Source organism: Hyperoodon ampullatus (genome assembly GCF_949752795.1).
Source record: "Hyperoodon ampullatus genome assembly, chromosome: 1".
Classification (NCBI taxonomy): Eukaryota; Metazoa; Chordata; class Mammalia; order Artiodactyla; family Ziphiidae; genus Hyperoodon; species Hyperoodon ampullatus.
Genome location: NC_136914.1, coordinates 35,490,898 through 35,503,424, shown reverse-complemented (window position 1 = coordinate 35,503,424; position 12,527 = coordinate 35,490,898). Strand labels below are relative to the sequence as shown.

Here is a 12,527-nt window from a genome sequence, read left to right as displayed (position 1 = left end):
GGATGTTCAATAAATGTTTGTTGACTGAAATCCTTCAGAGGTAGAATACCCATATTCAAGACTAACTTAAGTGTTAGTAATTGTGTTAAGTAAAGGTGCTACATTTAAAATTGGTACTTGTGGGCTTCCCTGGTGGCGCAGTGGTTGGGAGTCCACCTGCCGATGCAGGGGACACGGGTTCGTGCCCCAGTCCAGGAGGATCCCACATGCCGCGGAGCGGCTGGGCCTGTGAGCCATGGCCACTGAGCCTGCGTGTCCAGAGCCTGTGCTCCGCAACGGGAGAGGCCACAACAGTGAGAGGCCCACGTACCGCAAAAAAAAAAAAAAAAAAAAAAATTGGTACTTGTTTTACTTTTCACTTTTCTAGTCATTCATTCAAACAGCCATTATTTATTGGGTATCTACCATATGTCAGGCACTGTGGGATACAGAGGTAAGAAAGATGTCATCTCTGCTCTCAGGAAGCTCAAGAATCCAGGTGGGGAGAACCAGATATTATTATGACAGAGTGGATTTGCAGGAGGTAACCTAGGGTGAGAACCTAACCCAGCCTTGGGTCATCAGCAGGCAAGGCTGCTTGGAGAGGTTCCAGCTGAATCTCTAATAATATGTGGGAGTTAGCCTGGGGAATGAGGGCATGGGGAGACAGAGATGAGGAAGCTCGACAGAGGCATCGAGGTAGGAAATTGCTGGGTGTGTATGGGAAACTACACAAAGTTCCTTCCTTATATAAATTAAGACTAGAAGTGGGAGAGAGAGAGAGGAGGCTGGATAGCGAGGCAGGGGTGGGACATGGACAGGCCTGCATGCCTGGACTGGGAGTAGCTGAAGGCTTTTGAGTGCTATGGTCAGACGTATGGAGTCCGTCCTGGAGGTGAGGAAGAAGGAAGAGGTGGCACAGCGGCAGGAGGGATGGAGAGGAGGTGAGGGTGGCGATATCTGTGTGGATATCATAGTATAGCTTCAGTTCTGTAAAACATGATTAAACACAGGAGAAGAACACTAAGACAGGAAGTTAAAAAAATGTTACGAGATTAAACTCTTTACAGTATCATTGGGTATTTTTTTTTTTTTTGCGGTACGCGGGCCTCTCACTATTGTGGCCTTTCCCATTGAGGAGCACAGGCTCCGGACGCGCAGACTCAGCGGCCATGGCTCACGGGCCCAGCCGCTCCGCGACATGTGGGATCTTCCCGGACCGGGGCACGAACCCGTGTCCCCTGCATCGGCAGGCGGACTCTCAACCACTGCGCCACCAGGGAAGCCCCATTGGGTATCTTTTTAAAATTCATTATCAGGAATTCCTTGGTGGTCCAGTGGTTATGACTTGGCGTTTTCACTGCTGTGGGCCTGGGTTCAGTCCCTAGTCAGAGAACCAAGATCCCACAAGCCACATGGCACGGCCAAAAAAAAAAAAAAATAAGAAGGAAAGAAAAACAAAACTCATTATCAAAAATAAATCTCCTCTATAAACACAGCAAAGGACAGAAGTAAGATAATATTTAACAGCTAGAATTAGCTCTAAGTAGCTTTTACAACACTCTTTGGTACGTGTTTTGGTTCTTCGTAGTTACTGGAATTTTTAAACTATTAACACAGTCTGCGGCAAGCTATTTGTTTTTGTAAATTATTTAAAGCATTTCTAAAGCAGTATGTGATAGAGATAGAATTTGTTGGAAGTAGATACAGTTTTCTTGGGAGAGAAATAATTAATATTAAAAATGACACTTAAGGAATGTATGAATCAGCACAGTGCATCTTACAGCAATACCTTAAAAACTATAATATTAAAAACTGCTTGGCAGAGAACTGATAATTTTTTAGTCATAAATGTAAATTAAAGTCAAACTTGTTTTTGTCTAAATCATACCTAACTCCTGAGGAGTGAATTCCTTGAGAACTAAGTACATGGCTTTATGCTTGTGTGGCCCCGGGCCCTGTGGGGCTTTGCACATCGCAGGGGCCCTAGAGATGAATTAGAGTGGCCTTTCACTAAAATCCAAGTGGGAGTTACCAAAGTGTCCTCACTTTACCACAAAAGAGCTTTCAGATGACACAAATCCCATCTAGCTACAAGATCCCAGAGAGACTAGGACAGAGGAAGGTGCCTTATATGTAGATGAAGAATTATGTTTCCATATTCCTCGCCCCTACTTTTTTTACCCTTTTCTTTAAGGGGGAAAAAAACATGCTTTCCCCTTTTTCGAAAGGAAAAAAAAACAAAAAACAAAAAAATGTGCTGAGGCAGCAGATACATAGCCCAATCCCTTGTCTTCCTGCTATATAGGCATATAACAGGAGCATATCATCAACTTTCTCTCTTCCCTTGTAATACCAGTGGATGTTTTCCCCCCTGGGAAGTAGCATAATAGTTTTTCAGATATTTTAGCTCTTAGGAGAACAGCTTTTTTTGAGCTTTTTTCAGAGAGAATCTCCAGGGAAGCAGGTAGCTAAATATACATCACTATTATTATTTCTCTCTTCCCAGTGTTTATGTTTGCAAAGGAATTTTGTATAATTATGGGTTCCTATAGCCTTTTCTGATAATTTATGGTCACTGACAGTATACTGTACCTGAAAAAGAAACGAACTTTCAAGAAATCTTGAGGCCATTGTGTTGTTTTTCTAACAGGTGAGGGATGGTGGCATTGTTTTTCATACTTCCTTTATCTTTGAAACCTGATGAATGTAGAATTAAACCTTTTTGCTAAGGTGTCCTCTAACACTCAACATTATTTTTAGACTGTCTTGTTTTTAATTGAGTTTTCTTTCCCCATTCAATTGCTTATGTTTCCCTATTCTTGGGCCATTTTATGTCCGCACATATGTGCCCAAACCTGCTTCTAACTTTCCATGAGTCCCCTGAGTTTAGGGGCCATCCCTTCTCTTTTCTGCTTCCCCATTTCTTTATACAAGAGAGGATCTTATTTATGATCCCTGAATGCTTAACTAGTTCAGTGGATAGTAAGAGGGAGGTCTTGTACCACTTATTTAGCAGGCAGTGATGTAGAAGGGCATCTGGCTTTAGTAATAAATGCTGGTATGGAAATGACTTCAGGATGAAGTTGCTGCAGATGACAAATAGGAACAGAACTTGGGCTAGAAGGCCCATTGCCATTTGCCTTGGCCATTGACTCACCTCTTTAAGACCCCTCTTTTGTCTTGCATTTCCTCGGCATCTTCTGTAATTTGTGTTCTGGTTGTTTCCTATCTGAGAGGTGTGTCTTCCCAGAGGGCAGGGGCAGGCACTGGCGTGCTTGTGAGTGAGTACCGGGAACTTGGAAGTTAGCCTCATGGGGTAACGCTGTATTCTAGTCTTGAATAGAAATTCAAAAGGAAAAGAAACTGCTCTAAAGCATTGTCAACTAAAAAAATGCACACCCTAGAAGCTGCGAATTATGTTTTATTCAGCGGACTTTCGGAGGACGTCAGCCCAGGAGGCAGCCTCTCAGATCTCTCTGAGGGACTGCCCCAAAGAGGTCAGGGAGGAGCCAGAATATGTAGGAGTTTTTGCAAAAGAACCAGGTAGTCGGAACATCAAAAGATTATTGTTAATTAAAGAAAACCAGACAAGTTAATAAATTTAGCACTTTTCTATGTATGGGAAGATAACAAGCTTCTAGGCTCATTGAAATCATTCCTTTGATACACACCTTAACTATCCAGGGCCAGTATCCTATTTTTTTTTTTCCCATTCTGGATCCCCTCATGGTGCACAATCTGGGGCGGCCTGCAATGGCTGATGGCTGCAACATCCTTTGTTTACTGCTATGGCAGGTGACATTCTTTGTCCACACATTGGACCAAAAAAAGGCATGGACGGCATTGGGTCCTGAACCTATAATTCTACAGGTATTAAGAGTTCATGCAGTTGGACACGTGGCATATTCATCGCCATGATGTGATTTCCAGGTACAAGTGGGTAACAGAAGTACCTTGTATGGTTTCCTCAGGTAAGCTTTTAGGGGAGGTAGGGGAATGTTGTAGGCCTGCTGAAGTGGCTGACCATGTTGCCTCCTGAATACAGTGAGTGGCCGTCTGACTGGGTTTTGGTCTTCCTGCTGGGTGTCTGCTGCAGCGTCAGCCTTGCTCCTTGTGTTTCAGGTGAGATGAGTGAGAGCCGAGCAAAGAGAGTTCGAATCAAGGAGGTGGACGGCTGGACCCTGAGGATGCTGATTGACTATGTTTACACGGCGGAGATTCAGGTGACAGAAGAGAATGTACAGGTAAGGGTGACGCCCCATATCACTTCGTTCTTTACACGTCAGTGTTCTAATGCAAAAGGGCATACCTATACATAGACACTTTGTACAAAAGTGATAGAATTTGTTGTTAAAACTGTATTTTTAAGAGACATTATAATGATTATAGCTTTTTAGACACTGACTTCAGTATCTTTTATATTCTCAAAGTTCTAAGATACAAATCCTTTAGTTCTCTGAATGATGCTTGTTCTTTTATGAAGACATGGTCATGTTCATTTATAACTACAGTGCTACCCATATTTTCCTTTATTTCCTAGAAGGTTAAGTCTGTAAAGGGTGTTTTTGGCAGCCAACAGCCTTTACTTCTTTGACTATTTCAGCATCCTCTATTAGTGATTCTAGATTTTAGCTAAAATTTGGCATCGCACCTCTCTTACTTTCTATAAAGAACAAATGTTTTATATATATGATGTAAATGTTTAACTAATACAGGTGGATGTGGAGTAGAAAGTGAAAGTCCCTCTAAAACTGTACTTCTCTTTGCACTCACCAGTCCCACACTCTGTGATTTACTCTCTTTCCCCAGAGGGTAGCCTCTGTTATCTGTTTGGTGTTAATCTTTAAGAATATTTTCTACGCAGTTACACACACACACACACACACACACACACACACAATTTTCTTGACATAAGTATACTTTTACTATACCTGTTTTTCTGTAACTTTGCTTTTTTCACTGAACAAAGTGTCTTGGAGTTCTTTACATGTCAATGCATATGAGTCCAGCTCATTCTTCTGTGTGGTGTCCTGTATGTTAATCAGCATATATGATTTTTCATCTTTCCAAAAATGTTGCAGTGAATGAACATTTTTATATTTGCATCCAAAAATTTCATGGGATAGATTCCTCAACAGGTAATAGCTGGATCAAAAGGTACATTCATGCTTTAATTTGATAGATATGCCAAATTGCCATCTAAAAGTTTGTATTTATTTATACTCCTTCCAATAGGTAGACTGTATTTTGAGGACAGCAAAAAGAACTAGGACTAACTTCTTAAGAAATAATCTCTAAATTCTACTTGTGCAAATAGGAAATCTTTTGTCCCTTGTAATTAGTTGAAATATGTTGCAAAATATTTGAATTTGGAGACAGATCTTTTCACTTTAACTTGTTAGAGCATGCTGTTATTAAATCTTAAATACTGGCAGTGGTAAGGCCTCCTGGTGATCCTTAGATGGCCTCAGTTAACCTCTGCTTAGAAGTCCCATTCATGAGGTAAAGCATTTGAAAAGCCTTGGTTGATCCTGAAGTCACGTACAAAGGTGTGAATCAGATGCTATGTGAACCTTTTTTTAACATGGAGGAAAATGTTTGGTATGTGTCATCTCATTCTGGTCTTTTCTGTACAGGTGTGCTATTTGCTGGATTCTGGGGCATTGGTTTCAACAAGACCCTTATCTTGGGTTTCTTTTGCTCCTTCTTTTTATTCATTTGAGTGCCTGAGTCTCACTGTACCCTATGTCTGACCTTCAGTAAATGAATTACTGATTGGTTTCTTTGATTCACATAATGTGTCACATGGGGGAAAATTGCAAAAGGTGGTTTAGGCCTACAAGACTGTAGTGTGTGAATTCAGCTCTGAATGCTGTTTGTAGTAGCTCTTGCAGTAGAGACATTGGCCTGTGAGGAACTGGGAGAATGCGTCTCATGTTTCTTTTAATAACTGTCATGTTCCAGTCCTGAAGTGTTAGCCATCACACCTTTCAGAAAACCTCTTGCCCTGCTAATTTGCCCTTGTGTATATTGCTAGCTCTTACAGGAATACATTGAAAGAGTTGTATTTGGCAGACTCATTAAATGCTTAACATTCACATTGTTTTTGTTGTTTTTTGGAAGAGGGATGTTTATTCACTGTATGGATATCTTGGTATATAAAGCCTTATTTTATACTCCATTGAAAAATACTTGTTTTGCAAAAGTCAGTTTGGAAATAAAATTGATTAAAATAAGCTACCTTTTCCATAACAAGTATTTTTTAAAATTCTTTCTATTATTATTTTTAAAATTTATTTATTTTATTAATTTATTTTTGGCTGCACTGGGTCTTCATTGCTGCACGTGGGCTTTCTCTAGTTGCGACAAGTGGGGGCTACTCTTTGTTGTGGTGTGCAGGCTTCTTATTGCGGTGGCTTGTCTTGTTGTGGAGCATGGGCTTTTAGGCACACGAGCTTCAGTAGTTGTGGCACGTGGGCTCAGTAGTTGTGGCTAGTGGGTTCTAGAGCACAGGCTCAGTAGTTGTGGCGCATGGGCTTAGTTGCTTCGTGGCATGGGGGATCTTCCCGGACCAGGGCTTGAACCTGTGTCCTCTGCATTAGTAGGTGGATTCTTAACCACTGTGCCACCAGGGAAGCCCCATAACAAGTATTTTTTATTGAAATACAGAGTAAGGGCTTACCTATCAAGACACACTAAACTGCTCTTTCCTCTATTTTGTGTATTTTTGTCTGTACTTTGTTAAATCTTTCTTCTAAGTGCTGTTCACCTTAAGGAAAGGAGCAGTTCTGGGGAGGTATCTGTTATTAATGTGAAGCTAAAGTTTTAAATGGCCCCAACTAGAAGCTCTGCTCTGAGTATATCTGCTCTGAGAGTGTTGATGGAACTTTCTGTAATTCAAAGGTTTATTGTTGTCGGTATATTTTCTCATTAGACCTAGAATCAAATCTCTTGTCAGGTAACCTCCCTTTTGTACATTTCTGTTTTAGTAATAAAGTATAGTCTTAGGATAGCAGGTATCTTAGTCTTCTACTTTGGGACTGCATGTTTTTATGTAGAAGCATAGTGCCATAGAATGCTGAGGTCCAGCTGTCTTAGAGTCAGTTGGTGACAGAACAGGACCATAACCCTGGTTTCCCTGATTCCTAGTTAAGGGTCCCTTCTGCGATACTATGCAGTCTCCTTATTACATAGATTTAAAATATATATAATAACTGTTTGAAGTGAATATTGTTAACTTTGAGTCAAAATGAAGGAATGAAGTAGTTTGAAAGATTAACTCTAAAGAAGGGACAATTGTCATTTTATTATATAAGTAATAGGGTTTTAATTCTGGCTGTTTAGGGTTTCCTGATTATTTTTTTCTTTTGTTATTGCTGTTGTTTTTTTGTTTAGGTTTTCAAACTTTGATTTTGAGTTTGGATGGTTGCTTTTAATTATGGTAACGTTGGGGAATATTTTGAGCCAAATGAATTTTTTTTAAAAGAGAAATAAAAGGAGAATACATATTTTACCATGACCACACTTTAATTGAATTTTTTTGCTATTGTTGCTGTTGAATAATTTAAATTACTTGTGTTTAAAGTATCCAATCAAATATTATAAACTTTATATATATGGGACCAAAGAAAATAAAGCCAAAGCCTACTATAAAAGGAGGTAAACTTTTTTGGGGTCATGGACTCCTTTGAGAAGCTAATGAAAAACTGAACTCTTTCCCAAGTAAAGGGCACTAAAGTATATATGCATGAAGTTTCACCTACATGTTCAGAGAATACATGTACTTTGTCTCCTCCCACCTTCCCCATTAAGAATACTTGACTTTGTGTGTGTGTTTGTGTGTGTGTATTTGAAGGGTTTTCACATGGGTTTATCTTCACCTGTGTGCTAGGCATTTTACATATGTCTTAGTTGATATTCACCAGCATATTAGATAGGTATTACTCTATTTTGCAAATGAGGAAGCTCAGGAAGGTTAAGTAATTAGTTCAGCATCACACAGCAACTATTAAGTTGTCATTAACTACTAGTGTTATTGAAAAAGAGAGTTTGTATATTCAAAAATAAAAGTACATTTATAACTGAAAAAAATTTTTTCAGTATCCCCCAAATTATTGAAGGTTTATTATTCTTCATTTGATGTGTTGATGAACATTTTGGAGAATCCTAAAGGATCTTGAATTTTTTAAAACATTTACTTCATTGCTAAATTTGTGGTTTTGTTACATATGTTTTTACTTCTCAGCTTTTGGGCATTTGTTTTGGCTTGCTAAAAGTAGATAAGAGTTTTTCACCTGATGTAAGTGTGAAAAACTAAGGTAAGGCTATTAATAGACAGTGCCAATGTAAGTAAATGATCTTATTCGCAAATTAATATTATAAGTGTTCATCTATAGGTTCTGTCTACATTAGAACTTTTATCATCTCAGAATTGAAGAAGCATCTGATAATTTTGAATGGATGGGTTTTAAACAGTTCATGAACTGTTTAAACTTTTATGTTGCATAAACTGGAATTATTTGAGATAGAAAATCTCATCTCTTTAAAAAAAGAGCAGAATTTATTTATTTATTTATTTTTAAATATCTTTGTTGGAGTATAATTGCTTTACAATGTAGAGTTAGTTTCTGCTGTACAACAAAGTGAATCAGCTGTATGTATACATATATCCCCATATCCCCTCCCTCTTGAGCCTCCCTCCCATCTTCCCTGTCCCACCCCTCTAGGTCATCACAATGCACCGTGCTGATCTCCCTGTGCTATGCAGCAGCTTCCCACTAGCTATCTGTTTTACATTTGGCAGTGTATATATGTCAGTGCTACTCTCTCACTTCATCCCAGCTTCCCTACCCGCCCTGTGTCCTCAAGTCCGTTCTCTACATCTGCCTCTTTATTCCTACCCTGCTGCTAGGTTCATCAATACCGTTTTTTAGACTCCATATACGTGCATTAGCATATGGCATTTGTTTTTCTCTTTCTGACTTACTTCACTCTGTATGACAGACTCTGGCTCCATCCACCTCATTACAGATAACTCACTTTTGTTCCAAAAAGGAACAGAATTTAAACAAGAGTTTTTCAAGAGATAGTTAAAATTAATTATTGGTAATAAACACACTAGAGTGTTTAACACAACCTCAGTACAGTAGAAAATCGAAGCTCGTGTGTCCATTTCCTTGGTGGTGTAGGGCAGGGTGTTGTTTGAGATGGGACCAGAAGTGACAACAGTGTGTCATTGTGGAGCCTTCTACCCCTGAGGGCTCCTGAAAGGAGGGCATCGTAGGAGGGGCTTCCATGGTAGGAGTCCTGTTGATATGGTTGACCACTTGATCAAAAAAAGGCTGAAGGGGAGAAACGGTTAAAAAAGAGTACTTGTATACCCTAAATATTTTATTTTAACCCCAAACATGTAACTGTACAATTGTATGCTAGTCTTTCGTTGTAAAACTAAGTATGGCCCGCTGCTTGGAGAGCCACACGCTTGTTCTTGCACATACCACACCACACTGGTACATCAGCTCTAACTACCCAGTGCTTTTAAAGTGCGGCCAGAGCTCAGACACTTGAAAAGAAATCTCAATGCAAAGTCATCTTCGGACTATACACTTTCTCTGACATTCCTCACATGTCTAATTTGATTGAGAATTTTTTTTGTGGTAACACATTGATCAAATCATTCTAAAGCAATCAAGTTAGTTTTCTTAGAAAAGCTCTCTTTTTACATGCACATGTCATTGGATTACATATATTTATTCAAGTTATATCATTTCAGTAACAAGTGCATGTGTTCCAAACAAATTGGGAGCAAACCTAACATGCATGAGTTGATGAGTTGCATCTCAGCTGGAGAGGAGCGGTAGAAGTGTGTAAGCCTGTTAGTGTGTACAGAGGGTGTGGGAGAGTTGGTTAGTCAGGCCAGTAGGTTAAACGGGGAGGTTGGTAAAGGGTGCTTTTGCTGTATTTCTGCATTGTATAAATAAACATTGAAATGAGATTCCTGTTGATGGATATTTATTTTAAAAATGGACATTGAAGACACCCTATGAGTTAAACAGACATTGACGGAATATTTGCTGAGTAGTCAGGCCTATGCTGATGATGGTCCTGATGCTACAAAAAATGAACAAGGAACAAAACGTAATGGAGAGAGTATAGACTTAAACTGAATTTGAATCTTGGCTTTGCTGTTTAAATGCCGTGTGACCTTGTCCATATCCCTTAACCTCTCTGAGCCTGATTTTCTTGTCTGAAAAAGGGGGATGATTCTGTTCTTTCTTATATAAGACCTTGTGGAACACTGTGATTAGATAACTAGTTTATATAGAGGTGAGACATGCTGGGACTTCATTAAGAGCCCGGTTGGGATTGAGGCTTGAGCCAGAAATAAATGGGGCTAGGAATAAGGGTGTAATTTGGGGCAGGGCAGGTGGCAAGCACTCAATGAATATTTTTTAAATTGAGGGTGGCATGAATTCCAAATTAAAATGTTCAAGGATGAGTGACAAATTCAGGTATGAATGAGGTGCTTCAGGATGCATGGCAGCAGGGTCTTGTGCTGGTGCCTACTGTTAGGCTGATGACAATGTCTTTGATTCAGGAAGAGCTCCCCTGAGTGAACAGTGATCCGAGCGTACAGCTCCTGGCTTGTCTGGAAAGAGACTTGGTAAGGGCTAGGCAGTTGTAATGACCAGAGCTAAGTAAGTTTGGGATTGTGGTGTCTGTTAGGGAACAGACAGCAAACCCAGAATCTGGGGTCATGCTCAGTTCTGTGGGGCTTTAGGGTTCACATTGTGGCTTGGTAAGCATGGGGGTGCTTTGGGGAAGCACACCACATTTAGCGCAGCAGGATTAATGATGGACCATAATCATTGATTAGGCTCCTAATAAACTTTGCAGTCTTGGTCAGGATTAGTTTAGGACTGAATTGGACTGAACTTGAAGATTTAAGGCTGTTAAGGTCTGCAGCTAGACCAGGCTAGTTCACATAAGGATTAATAACAATTTTACTGCTTTTTATACATGGCTTGCTCTTTCTCTTTCATACTTCTAAGCTATTGAGCTTGCCTGTTTTTCCACTGCCAGTATTGATCCTGATAAATTCCAGTTTTCAATAATAGTTCATTAAAAATTTATGGAGCATCCATTTTGTGCCAGACAATGTTCCAGCTGTTGGCAATGCAATATCAAGCAAGACAGACAAGGCCTCTGTCCTGAGAACCTTTACAGCCTATTTGCATGTAATTGGGTGTTTCTAGTGACTGTATATATGTGTACATTAGCCAGTGTGCATCATTCTTAGGATCTAGGTATCTAAGTGATATAATTAGTAATCAGAGGATTGTGTGGTTAGTGTGGAGTCACAGAGAAGGGGGTTTGCTTCAAATGGATAAAGAGGGCTCTAATGAACTATCAAACACACATTTCTAGTGACTAGAATATTGATTGAGTGCCATCAAATCCAGTGTCTCTCCACGCTGTGTGGTATCCAGAAAAACTCTGACAAATAACTGCTCTTCAGATAACCCATTTCTGAACATTTGATATTCAGTAGTTGTCTTTTCTACTCTCAATCACTTGAGCATGTGACAAACTGTACCAGCCACAGTGCTTGTTGAGGCTAGAATTCCAACCAGAGGGTAGAGGGCTGTAGTATTTTTGAACTCTCCATCTGTCTCCATATGGAAATTGAATAACATAGACCATTTTGCACCTTATGTTAAAAATAATTTTTTCTGACAGAGACTATAACTGTACACTTGATTATGGTTTAAGCTTGGTTACAGTCATGTTCTAGATCTGCCCTTTAGTTATCCTGATTGAATGACCATTCTCCATTCTGAACCACACATTTAGAAGTTGTCCAAGTACCAAAGGAGTTCAGTAGAAGGAAGGCTCATCTTCAAGGTGAACAAAACATCTACTGAACAGTTTTACAAATTTTTACAGTGGCATCTTAGCATAAAATTACTTAAGTGAGTATATAATACTGCATATTTAAATTATTGTTGAACAACTCAGAACATAATAAGGAGCCCTTAGATTGGCTGTCTGCTAGAAACTTCATGGGCCAGTGGACTCTGGCTAGTTGTCCTATTAGAATTCAAAGCTCAAATCTTGAACTTACTATTGACTTCACTAATGGCCTTGAGTAAGACATTAACCTTTCTGTCTCTTTTACAGCTATTAAATGAGGCTAATGATGCTTTGACACCTCGTAGAAATGTTGTAAAATATACTAGTTAAAGCTTCTAAAAATATTAAAGTGCTCTATGAACGTTAGCCAGAAAATGGAACAGCAATAAAAAGACTTGAGGCCGTGAGGAAGAAGAACTCATTTGAGCTTATTTGGGATCGCTGGATAAAAAGTGCTCATGTGGGCTTCCCTGGTGGCGCAGTGGTTGAGAGTCCGCCTGCCGATGCAGGGGACACAGGTTTGTGCCTCGGTCTGGGAAGATCCCACATGCCGCGGAGCGGCTGGGCCCGTGAGCCATGGCCGCTGAGCCTGTGCGTCCGGAGCCTGTGCTCCGCGACGGGAGAGGCCACAA

General features: G+C 39.9%; 1 protein-coding gene across 2 annotated transcripts in view; it reads left to right on the top strand.

The window, feature by feature from the left end:
• KLHL2 (kelch like family member 2) overlaps nt 1–12,527 on the top strand; it is a gene marked incomplete at both ends in the record, with an annotated part of 125,576 nt that overhangs the window by 36,439 nt on the left and 76,610 nt on the right. Inside the window, one exon of one of the 2 annotated variants that reach the window (XM_079718362.1) lies at nt 4,105–4,226. The exons of the other annotated variant lie outside the window; for it this stretch is intronic. Within the exon in view, the coding sequence (XP_079574488.1) occupies nt 4,105–4,226 (122 nt within the window). The remainder of the gene's footprint in view (nt 1–4,104; nt 4,227–12,527) is intronic. 2 annotated transcript variants of the gene reach the window in all.